This window comes from Podarcis liolepis (assembly GCF_965112155.1).
Source record: "Podarcis liolepis genome assembly, chromosome: 6".
NCBI lineage: Eukaryota > Metazoa > Chordata > Lepidosauria > Squamata > Lacertidae > Podarcis > Podarcis liolepis.
Window position 1 is genome coordinate 53,240,074 of NC_139559.1, and position 12,212 is coordinate 53,252,285.

Genomic DNA, 12,212 nt, shown 5'->3' on the forward strand with positions numbered 1-12,212 from the left:
CCAGGATGGTTAACATGAGATGGTTAACATTATGGGTACCTGAACTCTGGCTTCTGGCAAATTGGTACACATGGCCAACCTCTCCCTCATCACCACATCTGGATAGTGAGTCTTCTGGAAAGTTTTCTCCAGGGCTTCCAGCTGCTGGGCTGTGAAAGCTGTGCGGCTTCTCCTCTGTTTGCGGTGCTGGGAGCCATAACGGGCCTCCAAAATGATGTCTTGAAACGTACAGCCGTTGGAGGACAAGAGAAGTGGCCAATTTAATTAGTGTAATTTGTGTGCATCATATAAAGAAAAGCATTTGGGCAGCTAACAAAGCAGCTTAAATCAGCCTTCTTCAACCTGTGGGTCCCCAGATGTTGTTGAACTACAACTCCCATCACCCCTAGCTAGCAAGGCCCGAGCTCAGGGATGATGGGAGTTGTAGTCCAACAACATCTGGCGACCCACAGGTTGAGAACCGCTGGCTTAAATAAATGGGGAGGTTTCTAGTGTACAGCTTGAGGTAGCTTTAGATTGGCCTCTCCATGTGGTTGGACCTCATGAGATGGTAGGTCCTGGGGGGCCACAGGTTCCCCATCCCTGATCTACATAAATAGCAGCAAAACTCTGACTGTTCTCTAGATGCTATTTGTTTTTATTGTATTCAACTGAAGAAACTGAGGCCTAAAGAAGTGATATGACTGTTCTCCAGAGATGCCTCCATTGGTCAGTATTTCAACCTTCAGAACACTGCTGGACTCCAACTCCCATCAGCCCTAGCCAGTATGACCAATGGTGAAGGCCACTGGGAGCTGTAATCCAGTAATGCTGACATCAGAACATGGATCAGGCCAATGGCCCATCTAGGTCAGCATCCTCTTCTCACAGGGACTGAACAGTTGTCTGTGGGAAACCAGCAAGCAGGATTTGAGCACAAGAGCACTCTCCCTCTGGTGGTTTCTGACTTTTTGAGCATCTGTAGAAGATAATCATCTCCTTCTGATCATGGAAGGCTTTTAATCCATTGGAGGGATCCCACTGGTGGAGATGGAGGAGAGGTGATATATGTCAGTACCATCCTCCCTCATTCTTCCAGAGTGTGTCAGAGGTGACATTGGTCTGCAGGGGGAGGGAGAAGTTGCAAAAGTCACCTTCCCCATCTGCTATACACTGCTAAGTCCAAATGCAGTGTATTGGAATTTGAAAGGACAGGTTGCTGTACAGCCATATGTTATAGTCAGAGTAGCTTGATGCAATTTCTAAATTTGGTATAGCACCTTTATATATTTATTGGATTCTGTATACAATTTTGTGGAAAATAAGTGCATGAAGCAAAATATTAAAATTCCAGTTTGTTTACTTTAACTTTTGCTCACTATTCTGGAGGCTTCACCTAAAGTCCAGGACATTTTACACAACTGAGCTGCTATTGCATTTCCTTGGATCTGTGCTCATCTTCAGGGATTTTAAAAATTACCAACCCTTTGGTCTTCTCAAAATTCAGCTGTCATTTCAGCCGTGTCCCAGTAATAATCCTGTACACTATCCCAATGCAAAGACAAGATCCATAAGTTGTTCTTACCAGCCAGTCTCTCTGCCAGCGTCAGGGCATGCACAGACGGCCTGTAGTCTGGGGCATGCTGAGCTTGCTGTGCTGCCTGCTGGTGAAGATTATACATGGCACTCAGAGAATTCATGGCATGAAGAGAATAGCCATTCACTCCATAGTGCTGCATGGTGACATAAGACCTGTAGCAACGGAAGGAGAAGGAGAAGGAGGAGGAGGAGGAGGAGGAGGAGGAGGAGAAGGAGAAGGAGGAGACTGTTAGTGCGACTAATGCAAAGTCAACCTTTGATGTGAAACCATCAATCATGTAGATGGAAAATTAGATGTAGATGTAGATTTCCACATGGAAATCCATCAGGTTCACTTTTCTCAAGTCCAAGGTATGTTCGCTTCAGCTTTAATCCCTGTTCAACCATACCTTGGACCAGTCGTGGTCTCATAGCCTAACCTAGCTCACAGGGTCATGGGGTGTAACAGAAGTGCATGTGGACCTACCAGTGTGTCCAAAGAGCCATCTTCCCTGAAACTGGCACTACTGCTTGCCTGGATGGGACTGAGGATGGGTGCCAGTGAGGATGGCTCCATGCAGGTACAGCAGTCAGAGTACCAGATTGACAGTGCACAGGTGTGGCCCCTACCTTGCTGCTGCCCCACCCAACCTCCTTCCAGGTTAGCTGCAAAGATGCTGGTGACCATAATATGGCTTTATCCAGGTGTACAGCTGGTTATCAAAAAAAAGCTACTGATCTTGTGAAGTTTTATTTTTTTTACACCTGCATTCCCCTCCCCTCATTGTTGTGACATACGGCTTTGACAAATGTATGAACAGAAGTGGACTGAACTAATGTAAAGCTCTGGAAGTACATCAGGCTGCTGGGAGAGAAAGTTGCCTTTCCCTCAGTGTTTTCACCAGAAGCGAGAATGGCATATTTCATTTCTAACCAGTCATCTTTCAAACATAGGAAAATGGGTTGCCTCTAGCCTTAGAAATCTCATTATTCTTTGAATCCTGGCTCTCACAATTTCCTTCCCAACAATTTGGGCCTTTCCACATTGGGGGAAAAGGGGTAGTTCTCTGTTATTCAGGGTGGACCTCAACCATGGTCCTCCCGCAAGTCCCTTTTCAGTGATAATGGCACAATATCCCATTTGCACATAACGCAAGCATTCTGGTGAACTGTGCTGTGGTTTGCTCTTTTATTTTATTTTCTCCTATAGATGCTAAGTACCCAAATCTTATTCCCAGTATGGTATTTTGTAACATTGCCTGTTGACAAGTCTGTACTTCCTGTATCAGAAAGTGTGTGCATGTGCATGCCTGCAAAATGAATGAACAGATTTTGATAAAACTTTAATAACAAAGCTGGTTACACAAGCACTCTAGGAGAGAGAGAGAATCTTAAATATTCCATGGAATACTGACTACCTCTGTTCAATAGCTACCAGCATAATTTACTGACGAAACAAAACATATATTCTAGCAACTCCAAATCAGTGTGCAGGGAGTGAAGCAGTATGTAGAATTCCCATGGAAATCAGGCACATGCAAAAGAAGTTTTAGCACACAATAGTAATAAGTGGTTACATATGTAGTTTATCCAAACACCCATGGGAGAAGGACAAAGTACAAGCAAGTGAAGCTCTCAGTCATGTGTTGGCTCAGGAGACAAAATGCAGGGCCAGCCCCACTATTAGTCGGAATGAGACCGTTGCTACAGGTGGCATATGCTGAAGGGTGGGGAGACGGAAGAGCTTTGTGTGCTACTTGCCCTGTATCTTCCCTCAAGTGTAGTGCAGGATGCTATCCCTTTGCCAGTGCTGAAGTAAGTAAGATTCAAATGCCACCTTAGTCGGTTTTGATACATGGAATGAGGAAAGGCACCCTCTTGTCCTTTGCCTCAGGCAGAAAAATGTTTTGGCCTAGCCTGGACAAGATGAACGTTTATCAAACATATGCCTCCAACTGTGAGTGATAACAATGAAATTAAAACACAAGTCTCCATCAGCAGGATGTGAGCTCTCTAATAGTTTCCTAGCCACCAATTTTAAGCAAATATCAAATCAAGGGAATTCTGTTCTGGGTGCAAATCCAACTCAGAATGCCTAACACTGTAGTTTGTTTGTGAAAATATTTCCATCTAGCATTTCGAAACAAGTGGACGTATTTGGTACCCCTGCCCGTTCTGGCCAGTCTTGCCAGACTCTAGGGTTGTGCGCTCATCTCACTCTATAGGCCGGGAGCCAGCGCTGTCCGCAGACACTTCCAGGTCACGTGGCCAGCGTGACAAGCTGCATCTAGCGAACCAGCGCAGCACACGGAACGCCGTTTACCTTCCTGCTAGTAAGCGGTCCCTATTTATCTATTTGCACCCGGAGGTGCTTTTGAACTGCTAGGTTGGCAGGCGCTGGGACTGAACGATGGGAGCGCACCCCGCCGTGGGGATTTGAACCGCCGACCATGCGATCGGCAAGTCCTAGGCGCTGAGGTTTTACCCACAGCGCCACCCGCGTCCCTCCAGTGGACGTATTAGGTGGCTATAAATAACTTGGCTTCAAAGCATGTTGAAAACCACCTGATTCCTTATGCTCCATCTCAAGCTTAGCTAAAGGAATTCAGGCTCTGGTCTGGTCAGAGCCTGGATGGGAGACTGCCCATGAAACACACTCATGCAAGCCACCCCGAGTTGCATGATAGATGAAGTCTACTACCTAATTAAATAAAATGAATCATTTGGGCAGAGGCAGATTTAGGGCAGTGTGACCAGTACCGCCACACTGGGCGCCGAGCCTAGAGGATGTCACAGGGTGTTGCAGTTATGATATAGAGAATTGAGCAGAACAGAAGGTGGTAGGTGGGGGGAGTGCTATATTTTGGGCTCACACAGGGTGCAGCTGAAATTTGAAAGACCAAAGTCTGCCCCTGACAAGGGTGTGGCACAGATCCACATATGTTGATCAGAGATCACACAATCTTACAGTAAGCATCTTTGGGAAATGATGGAAGAAACAATGTCATGAAACCCCAGCTGAATGTAAAAAGGCAAGATTAACAACAATAGCAAAACTCATGTATGGGACAGGGTTGTCAGCACAAAGTAAATACACCGAAAGCAAAGCTAATTGAACCCACACAAACTATTGAAGAACATACACTGTTTGGGTGTTCACACCTAGGAAAGGAGTGACCTGCCACTAGAAAGTTACAAGGGAAAAAAACCTTTGGATTACTAGAAGACAGTGTGGATTTATTCATTTGAACTTGCCAAACCAAATCTGTATTTTTGTTGCTGGAACAGGAGGAATGCAGCTGATAGAACAAGACTTGAAATAGGTAGGTAAGCAATTTCGGAGTACAAAATTTGTTAGTTATGAAGAAATATTTATGAGTGGACCAGATTGCATAAGAAATTATATTTGAGTTTTTAAGGAGGGGACTGAACGAATGCTCATCTTTCCAGGATGATTTGAGTCTGGAAAACGTGGCTCTTGAAGGTCTGAACTAGAAATTCCATGAGATCGGCACAAAAAAACATACAAAAATCTATTCCTGACAAATAGGCTGTGATGGAAACATCATACTGTAAATCAAAAAATCTCTCCATACATCTACCCAATTTGGTTTTATAACTAGTGCAGTTCCTGCTTTTAATAGCACCTCTGTGGAGAAGAGTACTAAAATCTTCCTGTTATCTCTAACCTGAATTTAAGAATGAACAACTTCTTAGATCCATTCTTTGTAGGCTCGCAGAATCACAGTTAACTTCCCATTTGCCTCCCTGCATGCTTCAAATAGAATAAATTAAATATTTAAAAGACACTATGCAGCAATTTTCTTTTGTAAATGGTGGAGGCCATTTGTCAAGCTGCAGCAGTGTTTTGCAAGCTGTCGAATTGTGCTTACATTGGTTAAAATAATCTTTATATTTCATTAAGCAACCAAATAAGCTGATCTTCCCCACTGGCTGTATAGATGGCTTTAATTTTCAAAATCTGCAAATGCATCTTTTATGTCGTTCAGTGGCTGGAGGGCATTGGTAATGCTGCAGCCAATTGGAGAATAAACAGCAGAGTTTGATTAGGTGGTATATTATATAAATTAACACTGTGCAGTGAAAAGAGCATATCTTAAGTTGTCCTTACTACGATGGGGGATTGAACTTACACCTCTCCTATTAATAATGGTTGCAGCTCCCATAATGCTCTTTGCTGAAGATTTGAAGAGGGTGAGAATTAGAGGGAAGTTTGTCAAAGCAAAGTTAATAGGAAATGGAAGCATCTGCAATTGATGCAAGAGAGATTAGCCTCAATACTGTGATGTTAAACGACAGAAATAGGAGCTGAATCCAAAAATTCAAGAACAAAACTGTCCCTTTTTTTCTACTAAGACCTGTACACTTCACTAGGAGTTTGCACTATGAAAAGTCACTTCCTGCCAATATTTGACACCCTGATTTGCTGTCCTTGATCATGAATATCAGACTCTAAAAAGGAATCCAATTTTTGCAATAAAAATAAAACTTCTCTGAATTGTTAGTTGCTGTTGTTGCTTTTTTAGTGCGGACATTTAGGCTAATTTTCATATGCTCTTGACAAAATTTGTATGACAATCCTGGTGCAGCGTCATCTCTGATTCTGGAATACAGGTTCTTATGGACATTAACCAAGGAAAATGACCAAAATCAAGCAACTGAAATGACAGAATTGCTCCAATCACATCCTCCCAGCATTGGTAGGAAGCTAGTTGAACTGTAGCACCAAATGAATCAAGAAAAAGTTCTCAAGAGGATAAAGCACGAACTCAACGTCATCAAAGCGCTTGATGAAAGCACTAATGGAGAAGTAGGGGGAAAAAATCATTTCTATACCCATTCCTGGGTTTTTTATCTATTGCCCTATTGGAAATGGTTGTTATCCATCTTTTATTGTTGCTTGCAGCATTTTAAATAGAGAGTCATCAGGTTAATAAACATACCAATTTTACTTCCCCTCTCATATTACATCTTCTACTCCATTATAATTTCTGCAGCCTTCTTCTGAAGCATTTCCGCTTAGTATACTTTAGAGCATAAGCCTAGACAGCTTCCCACTCTGGCCTCAGGCTAATGCAGAACAGAACTGACTTCTTACTTCAGAAATTAATGTTGGATAATATTGAAAAGGACTGGGCGCAGGAGTGACCCCGATGAGATCCTTCGGTGGTTAGCATTGATCAGTCAATTACTCATTGCTCTTCACTCATTTTGTTATCCTTTCTGTAGTTTTCTCATCTGCCTTGCTCTGCTCACCAGGTTTTAGATCTTTGCTGATCCGAAACCTGAAGCCATGCTAAAGCCATTAGTTTGCATCCTAAGCTATGTTAGGTTAAGAAAGTTAATGGGAAGATTTCCTGTCCCCTCTTCCACCTGCAGCCACCTGCAACCCTACAGAAAGCCCTTCTAGGAGGAGGGGGATGTCAAACGAAACCCTGCACCTGCTGTTTCTTTGTCTTTATCTTCCTTTGATGTGCAGCATCCTTTCTGGTGCTCCCATATTCTGTTCTAGGTGCAATTAAAACTGTGTACCATATTGCCTGAGTATTTCCTAAGTATGACTTGGGATCCAAAGAACTGTGAGTGGAAATATATTGGTGCTGCTCCATCAACTCTTGCACAAGCACTAGCAAAAGGCATCTTGTGGTGCAGCACGTGTAGTTTTTACAGAGGCACAGTGAAGAAGGAAGATACAGCCTTCCAGAAGATACAGGTTCCAGTCAGTCCTGAGTCACTGTTGTCGGTCCTGACGCCTGCTGTGACTCACTGTCAATAGTGGTACCTCCTAATGCTTCCACTGCAAATCCCAACAACCACAGCTGCATCCATCTTATTTTTTCCCAAAACGCAGTGCCCCAGAAACGCCATCACATTTTGTCATGAAGAACCATAGCAGTAAGAATTATTTTTTTACACACAATGCCACAGAATGATGGGGCTTCTGGGGCATTGTATCATGAGCAAAACTATGATGGCAAATGCTGCTGTTTTTGCACCCTGCCAAGAGCTCCCCTCTATCCTAGAGCTGGTGCCAACTCCAGTCAGTGAAAATATGCATGTTCAAAGTCTTGTACAAATAAAAGAGCTTCTCTGGATTTAGGGAGTATATTTTTCAAGCAGTGCTCTTTTGTGACATCAGAAAACAGTCCACAAGTGGAAAAGGCCTTCCTCTGGATGTGTGTTCTTGACATTGTTTGTATTCACTAGTAGTCCTTTCATGTTTTCTTCTGTATAAGTCTCCAGTATGATATTCAGATCGTTGAAACCACAATCTTTGACACATGCACCCAAAAGCCCAGTTGAGTACACATGACCCACATATCAAACTTCTTCCAGTTCAGACACGCAACACTCCCAATCTAACCTTTCTACAAACTCCTGCATGCCACACCATCCTCCCGTCTCACGTGTGTGCCATACCACTAATTCTGATAAATTCCTTTGTGATTCACATTGTACGCAGCTAGGTTGCTGCATCCCTGCATTTACCACCAGACTAGAGGTATGAATGAATTTTATTATTTCAGTCACAGACCACTTCCAGCCCACATACAATATCAAGGAAGTCATAAAACATGATAGGGATACATTTGAATTTGCAATTAGGTATAACAGGGACAATACAGATATAGCTACAGTTAAAAATATATATAAATTAAAACTAGAGGTATTATTTAGGAAGTGGCTAACTTCCCCTCCTTTCTATTTTTGAGAGAGCACAAGTATTCCTCAATATGCTTATATAAAGCCAATTATTATGAAGTACAAAACCCAACCTTTCAGATAGAAGGCTCCTTCAAACAGAGGACCATCCGTAGATGGCATGCTGAGGTTTCACTGCTCACTGGACCTCCATCTGGCTGAGTCACTGCAGCATAGTGGAATGGAGAGCAGGAGGGACATGGCAGCAATGAGGGTTGGCTCAGCTGGGGCCCTTGCAGCACACTCCCCTCCCCTCTGTGCCCCTTCCCCTCTCTGTCTCAGCATGCTGCAGTGCCACAGATGAACAGAGGTCAAGTGTGCAGCTCTGCCCCAGCATGTCCTCCACTGCTGCCTCTAACAGCCCTTCATATAGACAACTGTTCTCCGTATGCTGGCCCTGTTATAACACATGATCCCACCATGGCCACTGTTCTCCATGCTACCTAACTGCTTCCAATCGTGTCTCAGCCTCCACCAACAATTCCACAGGCTCCCCACCCATATCATAGGACAACAACAAGAACAACAACAGCTCCTATTACCCTTGTGCCTTAGGATGATGAAAGTTCTGGAGATGGATACATAAGAGCAGAGGCTGTATCAGTAACATCCCCCCCCCCCTAGGGAGTGCAAATTCTGCAGGGAGCTTCCAACTCCTTTTGTCGTTTGACTAGAATGGGGGTTTTATGCCAAGTTTTCAAAACAGCAGTAGCAGTCAAAGTCCACTCACCTATGGATCAGATTTGGCCCATGAATTTCAGGTTGCTGACCACAGTGCAGGTACCTCTGGCAGCATCTCACCATGTTCTCTTCTTTGCATTTGCCTTTCTTGATTACATTGTCTAATTTGTCAGGGGGGTAGGTAGGCATGATTTCTACTTCACAGCAAAGCATGAATCCTAATCCCCAACATGAGCACTATATAAACACCTGTTTCCTCTTAATGTATTATTCCACCCACCTTTATGAGAAAAACATATTCCATCCAGGGATGGCTGCACTTCATAACAATGTAGTGACAGTCCCTTACATATCTAGGAGGGCTCTAAATAAATGATTTCTGCAAGATGTTTTCCCTCATTTCCTCCCTGTATTTCTTGAACCTTTCAGGTCCAAAGGCTCCAAAATTCCCATAAAAATAAATGAATTCTGAGCTCTAAATCAATGTTGTTGTTCCTGAGAGGACACTTGAAATCTATGGAAACATTCCCTTTTTATAATTGATGGCGATATAAACGAAATGCTGCAACTTTCTCTCAGATTCATCCAAAAAGCTTTTGACTCTCTATGTACAATAAATCAGGGTTCAAAAGATTTCCTTTAAAAGATCTAAATAAAGTTGAAATGAAAAAAACAAAGGCACCAGGATACTTAACCTGCAATGGGTTTAAACACGTGTGTGTGTGTGTGTGTGTGTGTGTTACTGAACACTATATATCTCAGTAGATTTGAATTCTAAACTCTCCAACATAAACGAGCTTTAAAGGAGACTATCACCATAATCCATGTCTGCTCAGAAGGAAATCCCATTGATACCAATGAGGTCAAATCTCAGGAAACTGGTATAGGATTGTAACCATTGATAGAAAACTATGTACAGAATTTTGCTGACATTGTATTCTAATCTTTCGCTGGTATTTTATTCTAATGGCTTTGGTTATGTGGCCTTAATGTTGGAATTTTTCAGGAAAGGGTGTTTCATAAGGGTGTTTTTTAGCATTTCATAAGATTGTCATTTCAATTTGACAACTTCTAAGGCAACAAGGATTTATTGCTACTGTTCCTTTGCCGAAGTGTCATTTTTCAGTTCTAATGTATAGTCTGCCTTAAGAACATTTCTGCTTGGGCCAGTGCAAATGCTTACAAAAAGCTTCTGTTAAAAGTAGTGAACACCGTTCTCTGGTTACACTGCCATATCATCAGCACATTGTCAGTGTTTTAATTTCTTAAATGAGAAGGGGGGGGGGGTTGCTCAAACCTGCTTCCTAGTGATGCCCTCTACCCTGGAGGTGGTTCTCCTTAAATCTGACTTGTGGAGCTGCATACAGTTGATCACTGAATGAAACACACTGCATTTGAAAACCATCATGAAACATCAGATTGTTAACAGTGACTGAACATTTCAACGATACTATCATAATGTTTCGTTATCTGATCTAACTTCCAGTCCTTTTTAAAAATTATTTTTCAAGGCTTTTAAACTCATTATTTTAAAACTGAATGGGGTAGTAGAAATAGAAAAAGTATGTCTATTTTCAACTAGGGATGGACAGATCAGTCTATTTCCATTCCATCTCCTTTTGTTGTGTTCATTCATAAGTCCACTCCATCCTGCTTTCACATTAATCTGCATAAAAATCCACATTCAATATATATTTAAATATACATCTTTGAACATGCTTCCTCACAAGATATGCATGCGTGTGTGTGTGTGTGTGTGTGTGTGTGTGTGTGTGTCTCAAAAGTGCTCATTTTAAATGCACTTTGATACCTTTTTCTGAGCCAAGAACTGCATCACAAAATTTGGAGAAGTGCAAATTCTGAATGGTATCTGTGTTCTGATCCACACATTATTTTGGGGGATGCAGATCATGTCAGTACTGTGAAGAGTTCTCTAGCCAACCCATGTCAAGCAACGGGTTCTTGTCTGAAGCCCTGTTGAGTGTCGGCACAAATTATCCCACAGGGAGCTACCATTCATGCATATAAAAAGTGCTGTAAGTGATTGCATGTCTGAATTTAGCATGCTACACCAGCAGCCCCCATGCCAGGAGCACAATAGTTCAGTCACACATAATGGATAATGGTGTATACTTGTGCTGAGCCTATAACCTCCTTGTGGGTTATTATGCAAACAGGTCTGGATGGGCAGTTCAGCACCAGATTTGAACAACAGGGGAATGCAAATATTTATTTATTTTTAAAATTAAATAAAGGGGAAAGCATTTCAGAGATAGCAGTAATACTTGTGTGATGTTGTGCTGCTCATAGAATTTTTAGTGTTAAATTAGCTTTCCAGTAGGCACATATGAGATTCAATTTAATTGTTCTGTCAATTTAAATTTTTCTCATTTTTTTCCAGTATTACATTCGGTTCAGCATATTACTGTATCAGTCTGTGAATTGATGCTTGTTTGTTTTGAAAGTCCTCACAAAATTTCATCAGAATTTAGTGTGCATTTTTCATTTTGCTTTTTTGCATGTAATTTTCTCTAATGTGTGCAATTTGTACACTTTTTAAAAAAAATATCTATCTGAGAACTGTGTCAAAATTCAGAGAAGTGTAGATTTTGAAAGGTAGGTTTGTGACAATTCCCATATTGTTTCTGGAAGTCCAAATTAGCAAACTGATTTTTTCCTCATTTCTAACATGCACACAAAAAAATAAGTTTATGTTTTATAAATTTAAAATGTGAGCAGATATATCAAATTGAATACATATATTCAGAAAAAAGACACAGACATTGGAGAAACGAGTTGCCCCTTTATTTATCACAATTATGTGACATCGCATATGGTAGTGAATGAAGCTGCAATCTTATACACGTTAACCTAGACAAATGCCAATTTCCAATGCACTTTTAAAGAAGACTCACGAAACTTCAACTGTGGTGAAAACAGGATGAAATATACCAACAGAGAGGATCTGTAAACAACTAAATAAATTAATAATAGCCAAATCAAAATATAGTACAGTGGTACCTCGGTTTACAGACACTTCAGATTACAGACGCTTCAGGTTACAGACCCCGCTAACCCAGAAATAGTACCTCGGGTTAAGAACTTTGCTTCAGGATGAGAACAGAAATCGTGCAGTGGCAGCGGGAGGCCCCATGAGCTAAAGTGGTACCTCAGGCTAAGAACAGTTTCAGGTTAAGAATGGACCTCCGGAACGAATTAAGTTCTTAACCTGAGGTACCACTGTATGGACA

At 41.9% G+C, this 12,212-nt stretch overlaps 1 protein-coding gene across 1 annotated transcript in view; it reads right to left on the reverse strand.

The window, feature by feature from the left end:
• DMBX1 (diencephalon/mesencephalon homeobox 1) overlaps nucleotides 1-12,212 on the reverse strand; it is a 40,259-nt gene that overhangs the window by 8,687 nt on the left and 19,360 nt on the right. The window contains exons 2-3 of the mRNA XM_083509720.1: nucleotides 1,565-1,731; nucleotides 40-218 (exon numbers count right to left, since the gene is read on the reverse strand). Of these exons, the coding sequence (XP_083365846.1) occupies nucleotides 40-218; nucleotides 1,565-1,718 (333 nt within the window). The 5' untranslated portion in view covers nucleotides 1,719-1,731. The remainder of the gene's footprint in view (nucleotides 1-39; nucleotides 219-1,564; nucleotides 1,732-12,212) is intronic.